Raw genomic sequence first — 12,808 nt, 5'->3', positions numbered from 1 at the left:
CCAGGCCCCCTGTTCCCACGTCACTATCAGACCCATTTTTCCCTTGGCCTGAAGAGAGCTGGATGGTGGCTTTCTCCAAGCCCATCTCCCTAGGTCTCCATGAACATCTCTTCTGCTTTCCTTCTTCTTGCCGCCTTGGCCTCTCATATTAACTGCTTAAACCTTCTCCTGCACCCCAAGTGTCACACCCAATAGTCACACACTGTTAAAAAAAAAATGCATGAAAATTTCAGGGTCTGGCCCAGCAGACAGTGTGCAGAGAGGATGGAACACAGCTAGTGGGCCCTTCATGAATGAATGTCATCTACCCTTGATTATTATAGCTGCGAAGGATACCAATCCTTTTGTTCTTGCAGATTTCTCTAGAAACACTCAATAAAGCCATTGCCGGGTTCGTAGTGATGTCTGAAGAAATGGAAAAGGTGTATAACAGCTTCCTCAACAACCAGGTTCCTTCTCTGTGGTCCAACACAGCCTACCCTTCCCTGAAGCCACTGGGATCATGGGTCAAGGACCTTATTCTGAGGACTGCATTTGTGGATGTAAGAAATTTCTCTCCTCAAAGGTTGTAATGAATCTAATAGCACATCTGGCCCTAAAGTCCCTAGGAAGCTCTAGCTAACAATCATCGAGGGATCATCTGAGTCCAGAGAAACAGAAACTTCCGGAGGAGCATCACTTTGAAAGTCTTATGCTGATCATGTAGCTTTTCCTAGCCAGCCCATTCTTGGGCTTTTAGCCATAGTGAAGGGGACCCTGCTGAAAAATACAGAACCTATTTGACATGGTTCCAAACAGCCAGATGTGCCTTTGTTGTCCTCTCCCTCTCATCTGTCCTAGTACTAATCAGGTTCTGCTGTCACTCTGGGAGATGAGAAGGAGGGACAGGCCAGGCAGTACAATGGGATGGTCACTAACTCGGGACCAGCTTAGAGTCTGTCTCCTGAGAGGCCTCCAAAAGGTCACTCTGACTTAGATGATGAATGCCAGCTCAAAATAAAGTGCCTTGTTGCAGTAGCAAACAGAAACACCAAAAAGTCACCCAAGATTTGGAGGCAGATTTATTTAACTGTCAATGAGCCTGCCTGACAGGAAATCAGTCCTTAAAATATCAGGCCCTGATCTCTGGTAGTTTAGGGCTTATATAGAGTTTGCATGTGGGAAGTACAGAAGCAGAGTATTTGGTGGTTACTGACTGGTTACATCTTATGTCATTATTACTGATTGGCCTAAGAGAAAACTACATCATATATGTTGCATACTCAGACAGGTTCAAGTTCTAGGCAAGTTTGGAGTTATGGGAAGCAAGTGCTTGAGATAACATATGAGTTTGGTTAGATAAGGGAAATATGTACCTGGCTTTGGTGGAAGACAGGAAGACAGATCTGTTCAGGGGAGTGGTCAGTTGCAGGAAATTTAACTCGAGAAAGTTAACTCTCTATTTTCCTCTTCCATGGTATAATGTTTCTCCTTCAGTTGTGGCTCAAAAGAGGACAGCCTAAGTCCTTCTGGATCTCTGGTTTCTTCTTTCCTCAAGGATTTCTCACAGGTACTGGTGTTTTCCCTAGAAAAATCCCAAAGGAAAGGTTGTGCTTTGCTACATACAGGGTTTTTAGGAGCTGAAGAGATAACAGAGGTGCTGAGGGCCTGACAGTAGAGATACTGAATATAGATGAGTCCAAGAAAGCCCTGCTCTTCTTTGATGACTAGGGGAAAGGATGACAGAAAGAGCAGATGTCCCCCAGTAGCCTGACTTCTGCCCTTTGCAAATTCCTCAAGTGTGGGCACTGTTGCATACATGAACACAAGCTTGTGACTCGGTTTCTCATGTGACCCATGCTCAAGACCACCATCTGCACTCCACCTGCACAAGCCCCAGCTCTGAGCAGCCTCCTTCCCTCTAAGACATACCCTCAATGTCCTTCCATCAGCCTTTGATAAATCTGGCTAGAGAGCCACAGAGGAGCCAGGCTTTGGGGCCACTAGATACTAATAGCCTGCCCTTAATTTATCTCATTCTTAATCCCTAATAAATAGTCCAAGCTGGACAAATCCCACATTGGGGGGATTTGGCCCTGAAACTTCTTTTGTGAGAATACAATGCACTTCAAAACCATCCTTTTTACCTCTTCTTCCCAGACATGGCTGGCACTTGTACATCTTTTGGGTCCTCATCTCCCAACATAACCCACAGGTTTCCAGTCTCTGTGAACTAATTCCAAATAGAGTTTGGTTTCAGCAGTTGGGTTTTCCTTGGGGAGGAAGTTCTGTAGTGCTGGAGCAGCCTGGGTGGGGGAGGGGTGCAGCATGCATGCAGTAGTAATGCTATTTAGAGAGCTCAGGCTTCTGGTTTTCACCTCTACAGGAACTCTTCAAAACCATGCTCGGAAATACAATTTGCCTATCGATGAGCTGAGTTTCAAGTACAATATGGTTCCTAACTACCGGGATCAAGCTGCAGTGATAGAAGCTGCCAAGACAGTACAGTTTGGGCAAGAACTGCCCATGGACCTGGAGGTATTGTCCACCTCCTGTTAGAGCAAAGGCGTTTCTGTCCCACTGCCACTCAAGAGTTTAGCCAGTAACCCTTGCTCCACTCCACTACCACCCTCAATTTCCAGGAGAAGGAGCGGAGCATAGTAATCACACCCCAAGATAAGCTCCCCAGTTAGCAGTGACTGCATGGGTGCAGCATAAATTTTGTCTGCTTTATGGAAATATTTTTCTAAGCAATGCTGCTTCATTTCTTTAGATACCTACAGTAACTTTATCCATCTCACAAGGCAATACAGCAAAACATTAAAAACAAGCCTTTCAGAACCAAAAGGTCCTACATTTAATTCTCTCCTGACTCTCTTCATGCTCCAACTCTATGTGCTAGAACAATTGCCAACATATGTGTACCTCGGTATTCTCATCTGTAAAATGAGGTTGATAGCACCAGCCTCAGAGTTGAGTGCAGTATGAATGAACGTCAGTCAGACCGTGTAACCAGCACACGATACAATAAATTGCTAGACTACATTTGTCTGTGTCATCCAGAGAATCAGTAAGCTAGCTTCACACATTCTCTAAGTATAATCATGTTGGATAACTATCAAGAAGGTACTTGGAAACAATATAGACAGCTGAATGACACGGCTCCCTCCTCTACATCAGTACTTAATGGGCAGTGTCAGCATCACTTGCCAAGTTGGTAGAAGTGCAGATTCCCAGGCCCAATTCCAGACATGCTGGACCAGAAACTCTGGACTGGGACTTGGAAATCTATATTTTAATAACCCCTGCAGGGAACTCTGAGCCCACTGAAGCCTGAGAACCACAGCTTTCACATATGAGCGAGTCCCAACCTGGCTGCAGCTCAGAATCACCTGATGAGCTATTTAAAAATCCCACCACCAGATCCCACCCTGATTACATGGGACTCTCCAAGAATGGTCTCCGGTATCATTGTCAATTTTTAAGATCCACCCAACCCCAAGTTTCTAGTGTACAGCCAGGAATGAGCTGCCCTGCCTACTTGTGCTGAGATGCCGCACAGCCCAGGAGCCTCTGTCTCAGAGCATCTCTCCGCCCAGTGTGCCTTGTGAATATGATTGTCTATATGTGCTGTGAGATTAAAGACTTGTTCCAGATTGCTTTTGTCAAGAAAGTGTTTGCTAACCAGTCAGAGTAGTTGGGGTGGGTGGCTTTCTTTAAACTTTCCTTAAAATACCATGGTATTTATTAGCAGGAACTGCTCTGGGTATTTCTATCGGTATCCACCCAACTCATCATTCTGATTAGCAAAAATATGCAAAGATCAGATTGATTCCGTATTCATGGCTTGATCTATGAAGTGCTATAAGAGTTGTGCCTCTTCTTAACTATACTTTAAAATGACAGGAAAAAGGTATATGTTTTAAAGACATTTGTTTCAATATCAAAATATTTTTAAAGTAAGGAAGAAATAAATTTGAAGATGGACTCCTCATTATTTTAACATCCTTCTGTGTCAGAACAGTGTCCCAGGTCCATGCCAGAAATAACTGAGACTTCTGGAGGGTAAAACAATACCCACATAAAAGCCATCACCCAAATCTTCCAAGATGCCGGCCCTGCTCTGTGCCTGGCATGCTCTCTCTGCCGCAGATGATGACTGACAGGGAGGGGTTTTAAGTGACCCTCCCAAGGGTCACTTGTGGCTCTACCCCACCCATGTGGTGCACTGAGCAGTAACAATACCTTACAATGACTGAAATCTTCGGGCCTCAGATAGTCTAGCTGGCCAATCTCTTGGTTCACCCAGCTGACATCTGCAAGAGACAGCCACAGTATGTGTTCAGAGAGCTCTATTTCTGTGACAAACAGGCAGGACTACTATTACCAGCCCATTTGCCACCTTTTTGCCCTTTAGGAAAATGCACTCCCTCTGGGTGGATGCCCATCCAGATGGCTCCTGTTTGTGGCTTGGCAAGTAGGTGGCAAGGTAGTTTTCAGGGAAAACCTGCACAAACCTCCACAGCAGTCCCCAAACAGGAAGCTCCATCCCACCCTGCTGTACCCAAGAAACAAAGTTCAAGACACCAGAAAGCAAAGACCAGGCAAAACGAATTTATTCACTCTACAGTGTGCTACATGTTGCTCAGAATGCTTAATCCTTTGATTGTACATATGGGGCTCCAGTTATCCAAAGGTCAGACCCAGAGTTAGCCACACTGACAGCGTCTGAGGAAGGATAACATAGGTACATCCATGCAAACATCCAGACATGAGACACTAAAGAGCAGGATCCTTCTCCTCTCCTCTTCTCTCCTCCCCTCTCCTCCCCTTCCCTCCACTCCTCTACTTTCCTCTCCTCTCTTCTCAACTTAAAAAGTAAGCATCATTTTTAATGGAAAGAAAAAAGAACAGAAAGGAACTTTCTGAGGCTCTCTATAGATATTAATTATTGCAGATGTGTAATCTGCCTTCTAGGAGGGCAGAGGGCATTCAGATCCTTCACTGAGAAGTGAAGTCCCGTCCACTTCCAAAAGATGGGGAAACGTCATTACCCCACAGTATCAGATGGTCTGAAGCCTCAATGAGTTCCTGGACATCCTGGCGGGGTATGAAAAAAAGGTATGAGATTTAGCTAAGGAGCAAGTATTTCACCTCTCCAAGCCTCACGGTGCTCCCCCTCTAAAATGTAATAATTGTGGCTTTCGAATGTGTTTTAGAACTACCTGGCAAGGCTGTGGGACATAGCACAGGCCCACACTGCTGCTCCTTTCTCTTCCTCTGACCTTTTAACTTGCGGGTGTCTTCCAGCTGCCCTCTCCTGAGGACGGCGTCCTTGTTCACGGGATGTTCATGGATGCCTCCCGGTGGGATGATAAGGAGATGGTCATAGAAGATGCTCTGCCCGGACAGATGAATCCCATGCTGCCTGTGGTGCATTTTGAGCCACAACAAAACTACGAGCCAAGCCCAACACTGTACCACTCCCCACTCTACAAAACAGGGGCTCGGGCAGGAACCCTCTCAACCACAGGTGAGGATGCCTTTATGACAAGAACCCATACTGACCAAACAAAAGCTTCCATGGAGCCCAGATGTACTACGGGAGTTCTTGGGCCAATTAATCACTCAGATCTATAAATGTTGTGCACTGTATTTGTTCTGAGTATAGACTGATATTATAGCTGATACTTGTTTCTGTTGGAACTCATGAGGAAAAAATAGAGTTTAATAAGCAGAATCTGGCCAGGGATTTGGCTCAGTGGCATAAGTGCCTGCCTGGCAAGCACAAGGTCCTGAGTTCGATCCCTGGTACTAAAAATAACAATAATAATAATAAGCAGAAACTTCCAGTTTCAGAATGATGGACTGAATAGACACTAAAACGTCTCTCTCCCCCAAATCCATTTTGGCTCATCAAAGCAAAGAGATTTTAAAATAAATGCATAAATGGGAAACTATGCTGTAAAATTCTTGAGTGGACCTGAAACGGAGATAGAGCTCTAAAAAAAAAGGAACCAGATAGGAAGAAAAGCACTTCAGCAGATAAGCTGAGAAAGAGCTAAAGAATGAGCTGAGAAGATCCCCAAAGTGATGCCAGAAAGGCCACACTGTGCCAAGAGCAGAACCTCCAATGTATACCCAGTTGGCACCCAGAAAGAGACAGGGAGAATAGAGGAGAGGGAATATTGGGTGGGGGGGCAATGATAGCTGGTTTTTAAAGACTGAAAGAAATTTGAGTCCTGAATTAAGGGGTCTCACAAAGTGGTAGGGATGATTTTTGAAAGAGTACCTGTCTCCCCCAGTAATCAGGGAGGAACGTGTTGCTGTTTGGTAAGTGCTTAGGGCAGTGCCTGGCACAGAGTAAAAACTACCTGAGTACATCACAAGCAGTCATCGTGAAAACTTAGAGGACTAGTAAGGCAGGCAGGTGAGCTCTTTATCCGAGTGACACTTACCCAGAAATGACAATCTGCTAGAGGCACTTGAGCCCTGCTTCTACTTTTTCCCTGGATGTAGATGTGAACTCAGGGTGACAAAATTAGAGAACCATGAAATAGTTCACTTTGAAGGTGAAGACTGTTGGTTTAAATCCTTTCTAAATAGTCATGGTCCGAGAGTTCTGGCTGGGCACATCTGCCTTCTCAGGCATGGGAAGGGCACACACGAGCGGTCCGCAGCTCTGGTCAGTGGCACCTGGCAAGGAACTCTGAAAGGGTGTGGGGAGCTGCTTGTGTGGGAAGTAATATCACAGCACAGGATGTGATGGGCTCCTCCCGCTAATCCTACAAACACTTTAACTCACTGAGCATATCAATGCAATAATTTTAAAATGTGACCAACCTCATACTGGTGATATACTAAAAGCTCCCATTAAAATCAAAACAATACCAGATTGCTTGCTCTAACACCTGCAATTCAGTACTATACAGAGAGCCCTAACCAAATCAACCGGACAGGAAAAGAGAATGAGATGTAAGAATCTGAAGAGAGAATTATTTGCCAACACAATTGGTTCCATGGAAAGCCCAGAATAATCTAGAGAAAATCACTCAGAAATAATAGAAGTCCCGCAGGATTGACTGATATATAAAAATTAACAGAATTCCTGTGCCCATCAGAAACAAATAGAAGTTAAAGTGAAATAAAAGATTCCAGTCCCACAAAAATAAAATCGGTCATACCAGGATCAAACCTGACAAAGAAGGACCAGACTCTGTTGGAGGGCTCCAGAAAATAAAGTAAGACTAGAATACATGGAGGAGCTGATTCAGCATGGTAAAGATCTCAGGTCCCTCCCAGATTAACATCCAAATCCAAAATGGCCTCAGTAAAACAAATATAATTTTGATGAAATTTGTTATTCTGACCCTCACATGCAATAAAGAATAGAAAAAATATTTTTAAATAAAGGAAAATTAGGAGAGTCTAATTCTAACAAATATCAAACTATTGAAATTAAAATGATGTTATGCTGGCATAAGACTTAACAAATGGATCTGATGCACCACACAGAACACAGAAACACCCTGTGCTCTGTGGGAGTTTGATATAATACCAGCGTCTCTTAAAATTGACCGGCAATGGGCCGGGCATGGTGGTACATGCCTGTAATCCCAGCACTCGGGAGGCTGAGGCAGGAGGATTGTTGTGAGTTCGAGGCCAGCCTGGGCTACAAAGTGAGCTGAAGGCCAGCCTGAACTGCATAGTGAGACCCTGTCTCAAAAAGACAATAAAAAATAAAAAATAAAATTCACCAGGAATGGAGAAATTATTCCACCAATGATGCTACTAAACTAAATCCTTATCTATACAATATAAAGAAATTAAATGGCAGGTGGATTCTATAGACTTAATCATCAGTAAATTTTAAAATAATTAGCTTAAAAAATAAAATAAAATAATTAGCTCAATAATGTACTATTAGGTAATAATCATTGATGGCTGCTTATATCCTCCCCCAAAAAATTAGACATAATGTGTTTCCTGATGGAGGTATATACAACCTATGAAATATTTTTGCCAAAAAACTCAAGCTTGTATGGGATCACACGTTTAGACTTAAACACTTCTTCAAACAGGGGTAGAGAAATGTGTTCAAAATCACCACAGATGCAGAGCTGCCCATGGTAGTATGTGCTGTAATCCCAGCACTCGGGAGGCTGAGGCAGGAGAATCACTGTGAGCGCAAGGCCAGCCTGGGCTACATAGTGAGTTCGAGGCCAGCCTACACTACACAGTAAGACTCTGTCTCAAAAAAAAAACCACAAAATAGATGAAATCACACAGATGCAATAAAATCCAGACTGGGAAGCTTCATAAGAACAACAACCTGATTGCTTCAACAAATATATGGGATGGCAAAAGAGGCAGAGGAGGAATCTACCAGTTGAAACATATTTGAGACACATCATTGTTGCAAAATACAGACCTTACTTGAATTCTGACTCAAACAAACTAACTCTTAATTGTATGTATACTATACATTTGCTATTTTTATATGTGTACATATGTGTATATAGATATATATGATATAGTGTGCACACACACTACTTAGGGAAGTTTGAACAATGATGTTTCTGTTATTAAGGAATTTTTAATTTTTATGCTATTCTATGACAGTGGTACTTCCTTATGTTTTAAGGATCATGGTTTAGAGATGCATACTGTACTATTACATGTTGCCTAGTAGATGCTGAAAATAATATGGGAAGAGGATAGAAAAGCATGGGTGATAAGGTTGGGAACAAAAGCTTAAATTGTGTCTGTGGCCTTTTGACTTTTCCTTAAAAGAAAAATATGTTCAAATGTTAACAGCAAGTCTGGATCCTAGGTCATTGCATTCTTAAAATTTCTCCGTACATTTTTAAGCTGAAAATTACAGAAACATGATGTTTTTAAAATTAATTAAACTGATGCATGTCCAAGTCTCTTGTTGGTTGTACTGGTATAAGTTTAATGAAAGTGGGAAATTTTCACCTTATTACAAGTTCTCAGAGGCCTGAATTATTCTCAAATGGAAAACATGGTCCCTCACTGATTAAAAAAAAAGAAAAAAAATTTTGAATGAAAGCAACACACATGCATATAAAAAAAAAATGTTCTTTCACTAAACTATAGCACCACCCAGCTGGGGGTTAGTCCAGCAAGGACTAGTGCCAGGCCTTGGTCCTTTCAAAGGCAGTAAGCTTTTCTGTGGCCTGGCTTGGCAGTTGTAAAGCCCCCGAGGGCCTGAGATGCTGTATACCAAGCACCAGTGGCCCTTCTCGGCCAGACATACTGTCTTTTATTTCCGTGCCTTGTCACACATGCACGCAGCTACCCACAGCTCCCTTTCCATGTCACTTACAGCAGCAGCCCACATTTAATTCCTGTAACCATTATCTATAGGTGCAGCATCCTTATCCTTGCTTTAACCCCCCTTTTTGCAGCCACTGTGGCATAGGACCTCTGACACTGGCCTTCAGGACTTCTTTTCAAGTGGTCACATGATGAGGAGCCACACAAACCCCAATCCCAGCCAGCTACCCCTTGAGCACAGCTACTGTCTGCCCACTGAGTCATCTCAGCCCTGTACAGCGAACCCCTCACAAAGCAGCGGTGAGATGCAGAGACTGGGAGTTACTGCATGATTCTGTCCTTGTCAGCTCATTCTTGGCAGCTCCATCATTTCTGGCCAAGAGCGAGCTGACCGTTTAAATGAGAAGCAGTGCCTGTAGAGATGCTTTTTATGGCCCACGTGCTTCCCCAGACCTAGAGCAGGCCTCATGCAGGCCCCGGCACTGACTGCTTGAAGAGGGTGTGTGCTTTGGGCAGACCTCCTGGGAAGCCTGGGAAAGGGGGAAAGGAGGTTGCAGGAAGGTGCTTAGCTTGGGTCCTTCCTAAGCATGGGCTAAATTCCAAGGCCCCCACAGTCCAACAAGTCCATATAACTTGTCTAGGCTTGCAGACCAGGATTCCTTGCCCTGGAACTTGGCCTGTCAAGCCCCTGCCAAGGAACCAGGCAGGGAATGGCATACAAAGGCAAGGAGATGGAGGTGTCAGTATTCTCTGTGTGGGATGCCACTGCCTTCTGTGGCAGCATGGGTGAGGGCTCTTGCGAAGGCAGGGCCAGAAGTAGCAAAGCCAGGAGCCCAGGTGCGTCTGGCAGCAGGATAGAGCAAAGAAGGAATGACGGAGGGCTGGACGGCTGGACGGGTGGACAAATGAATGAATGGACGCCCAACCTACCACTACATGCCTGAGTCCCCTTGAAAGCTCAGGCCTGTATCCTAGTCCATCACTCCTGAGTCAGACTGCAGAAAACTGGAGCACAGTTCATGGTAACACCAAGTCTAAGCTAGATAGATACAAAAGGGACATTGGTTCAAAATTCTTCATTTTTTAAAGCACAAGACTGGAACCTGTAGAGGACTATTTACCATGTCTTTAGAGGCAGTCAGACCTGGAACCTAACGGGTCTTAATTCTCAGTATCTTGTCTCCTTGTATCAGAGGTTATTCTTTAACTAACAACTTTTTCTCCCTGCATCCTTAATTAGGCCACTCAACCAACTTCGTGGTGACTGTCCTCTTACCATCTAAGCGGTCCAAAGACTACTGGATTGCCAAGGGATCTGCTCTGCTCTGCCAGCTAAACGAGTGAAAAGGGGTCACCTCAGCCCAGAGCTCCTGCCAGATTTGGGGGTGGGGGATGGGGCTGACCAATGTATATGTGAGCAAGCAGTGCTACATCTGCTTTGACATAAGGACAGTGAGGGTGGTTATGTCTCTTGTGACCTAAAATAAAGTGTTTGAGTTCTGCTTTCTGTGGGTAATCCAAGCTTCAATGTATAGGCAGTGGGTTCTGCATCCGTGTGTTATACCCCGTCCCCCACCTTGTGCAAGTCAGGTGGCTCCCATCAGTAACCTGCTGGGTCTCCTGGGGACAGTCGGGACTTACCCTCTCACCCACAGGCTCCCTTCCTGTTACACATGCGCCAAAATCCCCATGTGACTGTTAATCATGATGTATCAAATTTGAATACAGTTCTGGGTGTGTCTGTGGATTCCAGCAACCTGAGAGGGAAGAACCCATCCCAGATGGGGTGATCCCAACAATTGGCTTGGAGCCTGGACAGAATCCACTACACATTCCAAGGCCCCCGAATGCCCACAGATTGAGCTCTCCATCTTTAAGGACACAAGTGGGTATTAATACACTAATAGGCTTCCTGTGTCTTTGGCCTTCTTTGGTCTCTGGTTATTGCTGCTGAACTTTATAAGGAAAGAGAGAAAACATGAGACCAGCAGATTTGGTTCTTGGCTCTTAGTATAATGAGGTCCAACTCAGAGTTTACTAATCATTAGCTTCTGGGCAATCTGAGGCAAGGACCCTCTTTCCCCTCCTCCCTGGCCACCACAGAGCACAGCCAGCTCATGAGGATTCCTCTCTGGAGCTCTGCCTCTCTCACCTGGCATCAGTTCAGGTCTGTGAATGCCAGGCAGGTATGCCAGGTCACAGAATACAGAGGGTCCCGTGTCCTCCAGCTCACTTATCCTTTCAGCTCAGTTCAAGTATAAAGTGCCCGACCCCATGGCCACCTTAAAAGGAAATGGCCCAGGTGGAAGAAGTACTAACAGACCAATTATTATTCCATTGAGGAACAATGGCTGAGGAGCCATCCCAGGATGTGGACACCAACAGGAGCTGTTCCTATTCTCCTACTGCCAGCTTCTATGCAATTAAAAATGCAAAGCACATGGGAGGTCCGCTTCAAATCTTTCAGCGGCTCCCTACTTTCCTAAGCATGAGGCTCTCAGTCACTGCCCTGTGTTTACCTCTCCGGACCACCTCACTCCACTATTCCCTCACTTCCCAGGCTCCAGCCAGAACTGCTTTATCCTAGTTTAACTTGATCATTCCCTCCCCACCAGGCCTCGATGCTGTGTGGTGGCCCCAGCTCCTCCTCTTCCCTATTCAGCTGTTCACTTGTTCATTTGCCAACTGTTAAGCACCCAGGCAGGAGCTCAATCTCTGCCTTTACTGATCCAGGCTCACAAGGCTCTATTCCTCAGGCTCTACTCTGTCTTCTAGTTAAAATCAGCCAAAAGGATGCTCCCTCCAACCCACAGAGACACGATACACACAAGCACACACATACCCACAGCACCTACACTTCTTTTATAGATTAACTATTCAAAATCTGGCCTCCTCACCAGACTGTGAACTTCATGAAGGTAGGGCTAGTGTCCTTCTGGCTGACCCCGCAGTTACAGTACACAATATCATGCCAGACACACAGGAGGAATTCAATAAGCTTGGACTGTATTTAACTGGATCCTAGATCCTAGCCTCTCTGCTGTAGCTCCTCCAGTGGTCTTGAGTCCTGCAGACCCAAGCTGTTCCATGCACTGTTTGTCCATGCCATAGCCCTCTTTGAGAGCACACAATTCTGTGGTCCCCCACCTTCCAGTAAACACATCCATTCCTAGAGTTCTGCAAAGCTCTACAAAGCTATGAAATTCAGCCAGATCTGTAGTTGAGAACAAGCTGGAAAATGAAGTTCTTTGCAACCTTATTCCTGCCTCATGCTACTTTTAAGAGACCCACCCACACTCCCGCTCTTTAATCAGTATAAACATGTGGCTTTTGCTCCAGCTTGAAGCAACTACAGTATATTAAACCTAGATTTATCTCTGTCATGTGGACAGAAGACAAGTGCCTGGAGAAGGGTGCTCCATGAGGCAGAGGCTTCCTGAGTCTGCTCCCAACCCACACTCCCAAGGAAAGGCAGATGCAGGCCTGGATCAACCCAACCATTTCACCTTTTCAGGCTGACCCACAAGTT

At 44.9% G+C, this 12,808-nt stretch overlaps 1 protein-coding gene across 1 annotated transcript in view; it reads left to right on the top strand.

Annotated features, from left to right (window-relative positions):
* The window catches only part of Dnah6 (dynein, axonemal, heavy chain 6), a 213,410-nt gene extending 202,624 nt beyond the window's left edge, over positions 1-10,786 (top strand). The window contains exons 73-77 of the mRNA XM_005385447.2: positions 357-542; positions 1,477-1,549; positions 2,366-2,517; positions 5,290-5,512; positions 10,520-10,786. Of these exons, the coding sequence (XP_005385504.1) occupies positions 357-542; positions 1,477-1,549; positions 2,366-2,517; positions 5,290-5,512; positions 10,520-10,623 (738 nt within the window). The 3' untranslated portion in view covers positions 10,624-10,786. The remainder of the gene's footprint in view (positions 1-356; positions 543-1,476; positions 1,550-2,365; positions 2,518-5,289; positions 5,513-10,519) is intronic.
* Positions 10,787-12,808: the final 2,022 nt, after the last annotated feature.

Source organism: Chinchilla lanigera, unplaced genomic scaffold (assembly GCF_000276665.1).
Source record: "Chinchilla lanigera isolate Chin_1 unplaced genomic scaffold, ChiLan1.0 scaffold00023, whole genome shotgun sequence".
NCBI classification, from domain to species: domain Eukaryota; kingdom Metazoa; phylum Chordata; class Mammalia; order Rodentia; family Chinchillidae; genus Chinchilla; species Chinchilla lanigera.
Note: the sequence above shows the minus strand (reverse complement) of the source record. Positions and strands in the feature narration are given on the sequence as shown.